General features: G+C 35.7%; 1 protein-coding gene across 2 annotated transcripts; it reads left to right on the forward strand.

Moving 5' to 3' along the window:
* Positions 1–6403: 6403 nt before the first annotated feature.
* Positions 6404–11897, forward strand: GSTZ1 (glutathione S-transferase zeta 1). 2 transcript variants are annotated; one of them, XM_008220384.2, is made up of 11 exons: positions 6404–6634; positions 6784–6877; positions 7047–7103; positions 7212–7297; positions 7388–7459; positions 8461–8514; positions 8650–8725; positions 9045–9106; positions 10120–10179; positions 11200–11323; positions 11542–11897. In XM_008220384.2, the coding sequence occupies exons 1-10, from the start codon at positions 6632–6634 to the stop codon at positions 11299–11301; spliced, it is 666 nt and encodes a 221-aa protein (XP_008218606.1). In that variant the 5' UTR covers positions 6404–6631; the 3' UTR covers positions 11302–11323; positions 11542–11897. The 2 variants fall into 2 exon arrangements, with proteins under 2 accessions (XP_008218606.1, XP_008218607.1); XM_008220385.2 differs by lacking the exon at positions 8461–8514 and having other exon boundaries at positions 6406–6634.
* Positions 11898–13213: the final 1316 nt, after the last annotated feature.

A 13213-nucleotide genomic window follows, 5' to 3' on the forward strand; every position in this document is an offset into this window, starting at 1 on the left:
TTGATTTTATTGGTTGTATGTGCTGGCTAAGAGTTAGTCCCCCAGTTGGACGGCTCGTTCCCTAGCCACATGGCCGTTTGAGGGCCGGATAATTGTGAGCTAGTCAACAATCCCCTGTTGGATTGTTTCCCCCAGTACATGATGTGCAGCATCACATGTACCTCCCTTTGGATACTGATACATGGAAATGGATATGGATCTGTGAATGTGTTGATACCCGGGCATACCTTAACGGGGTGTTACCGTAGACCCTTGATTGGGTAGTCTGCGCGCGTATGATGTTCTGCGTGCGGGTCTTGATTCTTCGTCCGTACGTCTGGTGAGAGTTAGTCCCCCAGTTGGACGGCTCGTTCCCTAGACGCATGGTGAATTGAGGGATTGCTCTGCCATGTGGACTAGTCAAACGATCCCCTGTTGGATTGTTTCCTCTGGTACATGATGATGGTGAGAGGTGTGTGTTATATATGTGTATATGTGGTTTTTGATTCGGGATTGAAATCGTGAGATTGTCCTTTGAGAGGACCTTGTACATGTATAAATGTTTACGCCCCGGTTTGGGAGATGTTGTTCGGCAACATACGCCTTGGATAGGGTATGGTTGCAGGTTGATTTGATGTAAAGGAAGAGTTTGAGAATGTGTTCATTGTGTTTAGTGGGAAATTGATTGGTGATAAATTTGAAATGTATTTGTTGGTTCTGCTTTAATTAATTGTATATTATCGGAGATGTGACCGTTGATATGAAAGAACTGTACGTGTGGCTTGATCCCTCAGTAAGGGTACGTAGGCAGCCTAAAGTAACTAGGCGCAGCCACGGGTTAAACTCTAATTATGTGTTTTGTTGAGTGTGATGCGGACCTTGTTGTTGGCCTTGAAACTCGTTTGAAATCGAGGTATGTTTAGATTTTTGTTCATACTCCCGGTTGGCTAAGGGAGGGTTGTGTAGGTGTACTATTGCATAAAGTGTGTAATATAATGGGCTGAGGCCCTGGAATAAATGGTGATAATTTATAGATGATAATTGATGCATGTTAAAACCTCGTTTGTTGGATTGGGGAAAGTTAGTGGTGAGTTTTGCTTTCGGCAATTATAAGTGTGTTTGAGTGTTCTTGCCATATTTAAGGAAATTTTTATCTAAAGACTTTGTTGGCAGATCTTTTTGGGAATATTTGAAGGTCGGAGGCCAATTAGATGAATTGCATGTTACTACATTGTGCGTGCTGCCAGTTGTGGTTATTAAATGCGTTTTATGCAGGTGGAAATTTTGGGAAATGTTCAAATTACAGGGGAGATTCTGCCGAATTTTCAGAAAGTCTCATGCCCTTACTCCTCTTAAAGAAGGAGGTTACCTGTTTAAGGAGTGAAACCGGCATGGGTGTGATCTTTGGGGTCTCCGCAGATTAAATCTCGGGTTTTGTGAAAAATTCGGGGCGGGTCCTGTCATATTGTCTCTTTCCAGACAAACGTCTTTTATAAGATGAATTATGTGAGAATGTGGATCTTAACCTCCAATAGAGCATTATTTTATAGTAGGGCGTGGATAATCTCCATTCAGGTAGTTGGAACATTTAGAACCCATATATCTGTCATGTTGCAGGCAGGCCATATATTAATACATACATGTTAATTAATTGTCCTTTTGGGACTTTAAACCATATAATTTGCTAAGCATTAGGTGTACACTATATTAATATTGACATGTTAATGGATTGTCCTCCCTGGACTTCAATCCATATCATTTGCTACGCAACAGGTGTGCATCATATTGATCACTGATATACCCATGTTCTGTTCTTATGGGACTTTAATCTATGCAGTGTATTATCAGCCATTCTTGTGGAATGGTCATAATGCAAATCATTCTTCTGGAACGATCTATAATGCAAGTCATTCTTCTGGAATGGCTTTATCTCCCCATTTAGTTATCTTTAAGGATGTCGTAAAAAAAAAAAAAAAGTGCAAGCATGAAATAACACAAGTATTGCTTAATAGACAACAAACTCTCATTTCTCCTAGCCTAGAAGAACTTCAGGAGATTAGAGCATGTGGTCGTCCTTACAGTTCCCTGATCTAGCTGAAACGTGATCAGGGATAGTCTTGCTTCCTGAATGGATGATCGGAGATAGTCTCACTTCTCAAGCACATCGTGTGCTCACTGATAGGGAAAAAAAGTCGATATTACATTACTAGATATGGAGAAAACTGGATGTATTATGCAAAAAAGATTTCATTAGTAACATATTTATACACAAATTAGAGGAATAGGTAGATCCAGTGAATTTCAAATTAACCACAGAAATTTGTGAGGTTCTTGAGATGCTTTTGAAAAAGTAACTTCGTGAAATCCGTAAAGTAAGATCAGCTTTGACCAAAATAGTCCTTGAAACCTTTAAAGTGCCGATAGACATTATTGGAGGCTGCGTGAAGTTTTGGAATATGAAAAAGAAAAACAAGTGGATATTACATTACTAGATATGGAGAAAACTGGATGTATTCTACAAAAAAGATTTCGTTAGTAACATATTTATACACAAATTAGAGGAATAGGTAGATCCAATGAATTTCAAAATAACCACAGAAATTTGTGAGGTTCTCGAGATGCTTTTGAAAAAGTAACTTTGTGAAATTCGTAAAGCAAGATCAGCTTTGACCAAAATAGTCCTTGAAACCTTTAAAGTGTCGATAGACATTATTGGAGGCTGCGTGAAGTTTTGGAATATGATAAAGAAAAAGAGAATATGAGGATCCGAGAAAATATTGGGATCCTGGAAACGGTGCCACATTTTCATCTATAGATATTGCCTCTGCAAGGCCTGATTTGCATTTCAATTCAACTTCCTTCCATTTTTTGAAAATTCAGCTTTTATAAGAATTTCCTCGAAACCCTCTTAAAATGGCTTCCTCTTCTTCTTGCCTAAAATCATTTTGATTTAATTGTTGCTCTCATAACAAACCTTGACGCCAAAGTCTGGCGTCCATCCTTTGTATCCCAAAATCGTCATCTAACGGTTAATGATTCTATGATGATGAACGATACGACTGTTGTCATAGTAGCTAGGAATTTCCTTACTCATATGGATAAAATACTGTTAACATGAAGGTCTGACGAAGAGGCTATTGATGACTCAATGGCTTTTAGCATTCAGAGTGCTGCTTTTATTTCTAACATGGCTAATCGCTTGCGTGCCAGAGCAAACGAGATTTAGGAGCTGAACACTGAAAATTCGTCTATTCAAAGAATGCTTCATGAGTCTCAACAAGAGGTTGATAAACTTAAAGAGGAAAATAAGGCCTTTTTTGAAACTAGTGAGTTCATACTCCATTGATATGCGGATAAGGCTTGACATGCTGCAAATTTCCAATGAAAAGATTCTGGGAAACCACGAGAGGCTCATGACTAAGCTTAAGAGGTACCGCCCTCTTCCTTCAAAGGCTTCCAGAACATAATGGAATTTTATAGATTTTACAGAGTCTGCTTTGAAGGTGAAAAGAATATATCTGTTGTATGCTCATTTTCTGTTATAATAATTGAGTAAATTCTTAAACTTGCACCTGTGGTTTTTATGTCTTTTCAAAATGAAAGTTTGGAACCTTGTGCCTTATAGGTTCAAATAACCACATTAAATATCTCAAATTACATATTTCAATGCATATGAGTCCAGAACTTCTTGCCCGGGCTAAACACGACTTCAGAATTTATTTGCCCTTTTCAAATGGACATGAAATATAAATTAAGTAAAAGCCATGATAATATTGCAATATATTAGTGAAAAACATTAACTACTATATACCCAAAACTTCATGTTCGAGATCTCTCATATATTTGGATCCATGGACTTCCAGCCCATATCATATAATATAACAAAATATGTGAAGAGCCTTAATTCATCCTTTGAAGTTTATCCTGATATTATCCATTTCTCGGTGTATTCTTAACATCCAGAATTCACAAAATATATTGCTTCCTCGAGGTGTTGATTATAATAGAATCGAACTTTGTTAAATTCATCATTTTCTTATGCCAAAGAAATATGTGGTGTACCACAATTTGCAATAATACCTCAAGGGTTGTCCATTTAACTATTAGAACTTCAAGTTCTCAATATTGTCAGATTTTGAACTTTAGGCCAAAATCACATATTTTCATGGTATAGACATTTTTATAATTTTCTGTACATATTTCGGGACTTCAGGTCCTTACATAATTGTTCAAGTTTTGAGGAGCTTCTAGCTTCTCATTTAATTGCTCATCCATGAGTTTAAGGAACTACAGGTTCCCTTTTGTATATAGTGACGGTTTACCCAAAATAGTTAATATTTATGTATACGTCACTATTCATTTATATAGTAATATTTATCAAGTCATGAATACGTGTCTATTCATACATACAGTACATTTTCCAGTACAATTACTATTCATTTGTACGGCACTATTAACCAATACGGTACTGTTACATTATCAAGGAACTCCAAGTCCTTATTTACATGTTAAGGATCAAGGATCTTCAGGTCCGATCTCCTGTTTACAAATATAGTACTGGAGAAACTGCCAGCTCTCATACCATTTTCATCATCAAGGATCTTCAGGTCCTGATGTAGTTGTATGATGAGGATCAAGGAACTTCTAGTCCTGATTTCTATATGCTATAAAACTCATCATATCACACAATTAATTCATAAAATAAATTGCTTGTATGGACGATAATCCCGCACCATACTTTAAATAAATGTAAATGTGCGGTAAAATAAATTCATAAATTAAATTGTTATAAATTGCTTGTAAATAAATTGTTGGTATGGACGATAATCCCGCACCATATTTTAAATAAATGTAAATGTGCTATAAAATAAATTCATAAATTAAATTGCTTCATGTATGGACGTTAATCCCGCACCATACTTTAAATAATAAAGTAAATGTGCGATAAAATAAACGTGCTGGTATGGGCACTAATTCTACTCCATACTTTCAAATAAAAAGTAAAGACAATTGTGTTGACAATAAACTTATGCCACACTTTTAAATAAATACTGCCGTATGGGTAACAAACCTACACCATACAGTAAATAAAATAAATGTTAAAGGCAGTTGTGTGGACGATGAACTCACACCACACTTTTAAATAAATACTATCCTATGGGTAATAAACCTACACCATACAGTAAATAAAGTAAATGCCGGGATAAAACCATCACATAATATATATGAAGTACATAACATATTATATATTGTGGACAATATAATTGCGCCACTATTCAAGATATAATAAGATGGGTTTTAAGATCACACCATCATTTTTATTACGATAATATGTGTTACAACGCGATGGGCAATGAAAATTACACCACCATAAAATAACAGGATGAGGTATAAAACCGCACCATTTTAAATTACAGTACGAAAAAATAAATTAAATAAACATGGATGAAGCAACATAAAAAAATTGTGAGAATACAAAAAAGAAAGTTTGCATGTCATCGTAGTAGTAAAGTGAGAGGAGACATATGATAGAGAGGAGACAGAGAAATAACCACATAGTGTTGAGCTGGGAAAATTTATAAGTAAAGAAGAGAGACTATCGTGCTAATAACGTATTATAAAAATAAAATAACAGAGTATGAAAAGTACCGCTAAATATTAAGAGTAGAATTGTATTTGCTCTTGTGATGTTTATACTGACATAAGTTCCTCTCAGATAGAACTCACTCTCTGTTGTTTCCTCTCACTCTTCATTTCTTTCCTTTCTTTCCTTTATTCTCATTTAGTGTGTTTTGCTAAGCAATGGGAATCCTATTTATAGGCAAATTGGATGGCTTCCAACATCATCATTAAGCTCCAACATTATTATTAAGCTTTTTGAATATTATTTCATTCTTTTCTTTACGTGGGCTCCACTATTTTCTTTACAACAAAGAAAAAGAAACAATTTTTGAGGGAAAAAAAGGAGTGGGGAGGAAGAGTGAGTGAAACTTTTGTTTTTAATTTTAATATTTTAATATTTAATTAGTTTATTTATTATTTATAATTTATAAATTTATAAATAAACCTAATCCTAGACATGTATTTATAAAAAAACCCAAGCACTATTTAAACATAGAAACACACCTAAAATCAACCCAAAAGTCAACTTTTTGGGTGTGTTTATAAATGAGTTTTGAGTGTGTGTAATGATGAGTTTTGGGTGTGTTTATAAAGTGTTTTGGGTGTTGAATTTTTTAATAATTTCAACCTCTATTTTGGGTGTTTTAGTGAAACTCCCTTCATAATTTTAGTCATCGTGACAAAATTTGAGTGAGCTCATCATCATGTGGACCTCTAAATTGTCATGTCAGCGCTTCACAGAAGTCTTAGGAAAGAGAGTGAGAGAGGGTAGTGAAATAAACCCTTTTGTTTTGTATGTTCTTTTTGGAAGGGGCATGCAGGAATACAATCGTTCTCTCTATTTTTTAAGTTGAACACTAGAAAACAATTTTAGGAGCTTGTCCAAAAGTTCAGAAGTGCTCTATAAAATACGCAGGACTACACCGCCAACGCCAAGAAAAGATAATCAGAAAAGTTGAATTTGTTTAATCGGTTTGTTTGTGTGAAAACTGAAGCGCTACCGGTGATCGAAAAGTCTTGGCTGCGTCTCATGGTGAGTGAATTTTAGAGTCTGCTATTTATTTTTTTCCAAGAGAAAATTATTGCTATATATATGCTTCTTATCCTTGTCAACGCCCGATATTCTGAGATAGACGAATTGAAATTTTGATTGATAATAACGAATGATAAGATGGAACACAGGCGAGTGAAAGTGGCGATGATCAACAGCTGAAGCTGTATTCCTACTGGAGGAGCTCTTGCTCCTTCCGTGTCCGAATTGCTCTCAACTTAAAAGGTTTCTTTTCCTTCATTTTCTTTTTGTTGTTGTTTTTCAATATTTTTTAATTTACTCCTTGCAAATCTGAAATCTGAAGGCTGAAGGCTGAAGGCTGAAGTCTTACTCTCAAGAAAGTATATATGTATTTGTATTTTAATTAATTACTGCGTATAAATATACTGTATAGGGCTCAAATACGAGTACAAAGCTGTAAACCTGTTGAAGGGAGAGCAATTCAGTCCCGGTCAGTCCCTTCCCTTTCACTTTCGTGTTTTATATTCCGGTGAACTTGTAGTAGGAGTAGCTGCTCAACTCAATAGTCAATTGTTTGGGGGCTTTTCTTGCCTTGCAGAGTTTACAAAGCTCAATCCTATCGGCTATGTGCCAGTGCTTGTGGATGGGGACATTGTTGTTGCTGACTCGTTTGCCATCTTAATAGTCAGTCTCCATGTTATTCCTTCTCATCAGCTTCTGCTCCACTAAATTTGCATTACATCGTTGTAAAATATGTTTCTTCGTATTCTATAGTATTTAGAGGACAAGTACCCTCAGCATCCATTGTTACCTCAAGATCTTCAGAAAAAGGCCATCAATTACCAGGTCATACTGCTTTCTTTCTTTTTAATTATCCCCTTGTGAAATATTATGAACTATCCTCTTGCTACTTTTTGCATTGCCAATTTTAGTTTCACACGGGAGCTGGACCTTCAAATAATAAATACTACTAGAGTAGTTGTCCCATATAGTTCTGCTTTGAGTTCTCCAATATAGATTGGAAACACAAGATGTAGATGTACAGGCTTTGAAAATTTCCGTTTTAGTAGACTATGTTTGGGCTCTTTATGAACTCAACTGTATAATCACTGGGTTTTTGACTTGAGAACTAATGAGTGTAGCATGTGTTGATGCCATTAAAGAGTGTTTGAATGTCTTGGGGTTGGGGCACTACTAGTAATTTTGCTAATGTCACAATGAGCACATAAAAGCTCAAACTTTGAGGTCGGGGCATAGCCAATTGGTAGCCATGCTTCTCTTCTGATGTCGAGGACCCAAGTTCAAATACTCTCCACCAAATGTTTTAACGGATCAAGTGAGTGTGCCTGGAACAACCATTGGCTGAGTTCATTAGTTGAAATATGGTTTCCAATTTTGTCCTTTTGACTTGGCAAAACATCTGCACTTAACTTACCCAGAACTGCATAGATGAGTATGTTATGGCCTACACGCATGCTATACAAAACAGGATGTAGATGACATCAATGGTAGTTTCTATTGTGATTATTAAGAACGGAAAATTAGTTTCATGTGTATTGGTGCTTAGATCTGTATCCATCACACATGCGGGTTATTGTGTTTAACATGCTGAATGATGGTAATTCAGCTAAGGGATATGGTATCATGCTCTACCTGTATGATATACTCTTAGTAATTTGAGTTTCCTGGTGTAACTTTGTACAATTCATTATGATTTCCCTAAAATCCTAACCTGTTCAAACATCGCTCCCACCCAAAAGCAACCTAATCTCCATTAACATTTATTATTTATGATTTTGAATGTACGTTTCAAATTCTAATGCTATTAGCTTGCCCCTGATATGTAGGCTGCAAATATCGTGTCCTCAAGCATACAGCCTCTACAGAATCTGGCTATACTGGTAATTAGCTGGATCGAGTGCTTGCTTGTGGATACTTTGTATTGCTTTGATTGTCAAAAACTGAGCTTACTTCTCATGGTATTATCATATAAAAAAATTGATATGGATATTGTTTTGCTGCTTTTCCATTTACAGAAGTACATTGAAGAAAAAGTAAGTCCCGAAGAGAAACTTGAATGGGCTAAAGTTCATATTGGAAAAGGCTTTGCAGGTAAGAAAATCTTAAAAGAGATTTGAAAATAGGAATGCGGGTAAAACTGGTTTAGTCACAGATGATGTCATTTTTCAAAATAACAAGACCTCTTGGATTTAAAGTTTTTGTATCTATGAAAGAAGAAAAAAGTTGTAATATTTCCACTACAATCTTGCTTCTCCAGACCTCAAAAACACCCAAATGTGTGAGGCTTGTCAAACCACATTTTTATTTTCTGTGGAAGATCGTACCTTATATAAATCCTGTCTTGCTGTATTGTTCTTCTTTTCTATGAATGGTTGTAGGCTTAATAATCTGTTATCTGTATGTGTTTCAGCTCTTGAAGAACTGCTGAACAACTATGCAGGGAGATATGCAACTGGGGATGAAGTTTTCTTGGTCTGTTTGCTCATGTTGTCCTTTTTCTTTTCTTCTCTCCTTTAAGAAAAAGGACTCGCCATCTTATTTTATTTTGGAAAATCAGAAAACTCTTAAAAACATTTTAAAATAATTTGACCAACAAAATTGTTTCAACAACCAGAAAAACCATTGATGTGGCAGGTTTGAGGACTAGGATACTCATTCTCTTGGTTATATGTAGTTTTTAGATGATGGAAATTTTGATAACTAGAAGAGGTTAAAGGAAACGAAAGTTATATGGTTGCTTTAATCTTAAAGATATTAGAGAAATAAAGAATAGTAGGGAGGAGAAGAGAGATGAAAGTAAGAACATATCCAGGCACCAAGAGATATAGGCTTCTAATAGAACTCCCAAAGATTCCTAGTAGTACTATAAGACCCCATTAAAAATGTTTTGGTGTATTCAATATAGACTTTTACAGTCCATAATAGTTTTGTGGTATTGAATTAGGATTTTCAGAGAGTCCATAAAACTGTTGTGGTATTCAATTGATAAGACTTTTAGAAAGTTTTGTAATATTCAAAAATTCATTGGAGTCGTAAGGATTTTATTAAACAATGTATTTATATAAAAAAGAACAAGAACAGGTGGACTTTGGAATAGAAGTGCATATACCGAAATCCATCACTTCTCCAGCCTAAACCTAGAGATTTTCAAGGAATTCAGATGTACTTTACTTTTCTTACAACTCTCAAACTTTGAACTTCTTAGCTTCATCCTCCAACCGACAGGACTCACTAATTTGCAGCCTTACCCCAACTCATATGAAAGGGGCAATCCACCGTCTAAGAAGATGGTGTTTCCTTATGTAATTTTTTCAATAAAAGCCTTACATGAACCCTACAGTTTGAGTTACATGTTGAACATTACTACTTTTACTTCCTAATTTTTCAAATAATAAGTGCTAGTGTGAAATTCCTCAATGTATGAATACAAAATAAATAAATAAATAAATAATCAAATAATGTAACATTTTCTCAAATATTTGCAGGCAGATTTGTTTCTAGCACCCCAGCTTTATGCAGCCATTGGAAGGTTCCATGTAGACATGGTACTGCTCATTCTATTCTTGTGCAAGTTACACTGTAGCAAATGTGCATTCGTTCTTGATTGTACAAATTTATATTTATCTGATTTGTAGGTTGACATTTCCTTAATTTATTTATTTTTCATTTTCGTGTGACAATGGAAACTAATCCAATTTGGTGGTGTTCTGATGTTTCCATCACATAATCAAGTTACTATCTCTTTTTTCTGGGTCATAAATCAAGTTTCTATCTGTGTCTACTTTCAGTAGCAACCTGTCTTTCTCTTATTTATGTACTTTATTCGAAACAGTATCAGCTCGTCTTTGATCTGCATATCTTTTGTTATTATATGAATGGAAGCTGCATTGTTTTCCCATTGACATGAAGTTTATAGTGGTCATTCATTAGGTTTTTTTTTTAATTATATATATATATATATTATTATTTATCGTGGTAGGCTTGCCATAAAAAAGGTATTTACAGAGACTTCAAACGCCTCTGTCCCTAAGAAGAATATTACAATCAGCTTATATGATTCATTCTTTCATCTCTATATGAACTTAGAATAACCATATTTTGCCCTGCTATGGGACTTTGTGTCACTCACTAATAAAATTCAGGTGAGTTGGTGGGAATAACTCAGTTTAGCTCAAGGCCTAGGTTGAAGTCTCATCAATTCATTCAGTGTAGTAAGCTTCTGACTATATATCTGTCTTGGGTTTAGGAAAGAAGGGTTTTTCTCACCCTTCCCAATCAGCCAAAGAAGAAAAAAGAAAAGGAAAAAAAAAACTGAAACAGTCTTTGACCTTTGTGTTCTGCAATTTTGAACCCTGTCCTGGTCTTGGGTGTTCCTACATTTTCATCCACCAGCTGCTCTTTCATTTCCTTCTTTATAATTATTACTTATTTATTTATTTTAATATTTCTGGTGGCTGTCCTCTTAGATGCTTATCTAGTTTTTTGAGACCTTTTGCTCAAAACTTGAAGTGGCTTTCCACATGTGCATCTGCTGATAAGTTTATTTTCCATCAAATGTTGTGCAGACTCAGTTTCCCCTTTTGGCCAGGTTGCATGAGGCATACAGTAAGATCCCAGAATTCCTAGATGCTCTACCAGAAAACCAGCCAGATGCTCCTTCTTCATAGTTAAAACCAAGGGGTTCAAGAGGTAAGAAGTAATATTTTATAAGTCTCCTCTGTTAGTTAGATTATACCATTTATCCAAGTGTTCTGGTTAATTGAGGCACTTATCGAATATGTGAGGCACCATAAGAATGCCGATGCCATTTGTAAATCTATAGTTGCTTTTGCGTTGATTGGTGCTTCAGGGGTCCATTTAAAATTGTCATTTCCATTCTTCTAAAACTTCCCCTTTTTTAAATTCAGATGAAACGTGCCCGTCCCAAAGTGCAGCATAAAGTGCCTCATAATTAAGGTTTGAAATGTTGTAAAGTACTCAGGTCAGGTGTTGAAATAAATGTTATCCCATGATAGATGTCGTAAAGTAGTCAGGTGCTGTAATAAGTGATATCCCTTGATAGAACTGGAGGATAGAACTGGAGGGTGTTGTAATGTAAAATATTGAGTGATGTAGCGGTTCGGATTGTCTGTCAAAATAGTCTTCGGGAGTAGACTTGTACACATCCGGTGTACTTGAACAATACAGCTTATTGTCTTTTCCATACAATGAATTGTTATGGTTATCAAGAAAGAGAACATCTAAATATGTTTTCAATTTGTTTTCTTGTGCTCTCCAGTTGTCTAGCAATCAGGTGTATATATTTGCTAAAAATGATATGTTTGTGTGTGTATTCCAAACGAGAGAGGAAGTCCCAACCACACCAACCCTAGCATGAATTGGAATTTTTAGCTCGGGTGTTTTGGATTCTGGTGAGAACTTATGATGCTTCCTTTAAATATAATTTTCTTTTGTGTTTTATTATCCAAAGGAGGAGGGATACTGTTGCCAATGCCAGTGCTCAGTTTTGTATGTTAATAGCTCAGGAGACGACTATGATCTCTAATTAATGCGTGGGAAGATCCTATAGTTACAATTTGCTTTTCGCTTCTATCGTGGACTGTGGGGAGTCCAAATTACAACGGGTGTTCGAATGCAGGCTGAGGGACACTGGAGATCTCTAGATAAAATCATCACGAGAGAAAGACTGAAGAGAGAACATGATAGAAAAAAGAAGAGGGAGAATGACGAAAATCCCAAAAAAGGTTCTCATGATTGGCACATGTCAAAACCTTGCAGAAAATTTGATAGGATGGATGGCAGTACGGGTGGGCAAAACAACCCACAACTGGGGTTTTTTTTGGATGAAATTTGCTCTGATTTGAGCTGAATTGAACAGAAACAGTCAACTTTCTATGCTGCTTAGAACCGAATCAAGCCGCTTAAGCTTCTTATTTTTCCCCTTCCACATACCCTATACAAGCAACACATTGTTTTTCTTCTTAAATGCTTGGAAACCCTATCCGTCCCTTGTATCATGCACGCCTCAGATTGATAAGAATCTGATCCCATTTGACCAGTTATATCTCGTGGTTGCCTTTCTGTCGTGCGTTGGCGCCTCTATGTTTCAAAATTTTCGAACCGATTTGAAACTCAATGGTGTTGTTTGGTTCAGTTAGGGCTACTCTTTTTCGTTGTAATAAATTCATTTAGTGCAAGGAACAATAACTTTGGGGCATTGCTAAATTATTTCTTCAAACAAATTCATTTCAGGCTGGCATGAGAACTCCCGAGGTAAGTGGTACTCGGCTAGCTGAGTTTAGCTTCTATTGGCCATCTTTCAACTTGTAGATGAGAAACAAAGCACGGAATGTTAAGCACAATAGCTTAACAAAGCACCGATTTGATTCTACTTTGTAAATAATTAAAACCCTAAATTAGACTGACTTCCCTTTGTAAAAGCGTTTTTGACTTACACAAGTAATTTTTCAGTATTTATGGTTTCTTCCAAATCTTCCCACTTAACAAAAGATAAACGAATGGTCGTAGCATACGCTTTTCTATCTTCCCTTTTCCCCTCCAAATTTATTTTATTAATTC

This window comes from Prunus mume, linkage group LG2 (genome assembly GCF_029339155.1).
Source record: "Prunus mume cultivar Tortuosa linkage group LG2, ASM2933915v1, whole genome shotgun sequence".
Taxonomy (NCBI): Eukaryota; Viridiplantae; Streptophyta; class Magnoliopsida; order Rosales; family Rosaceae; genus Prunus; species Prunus mume.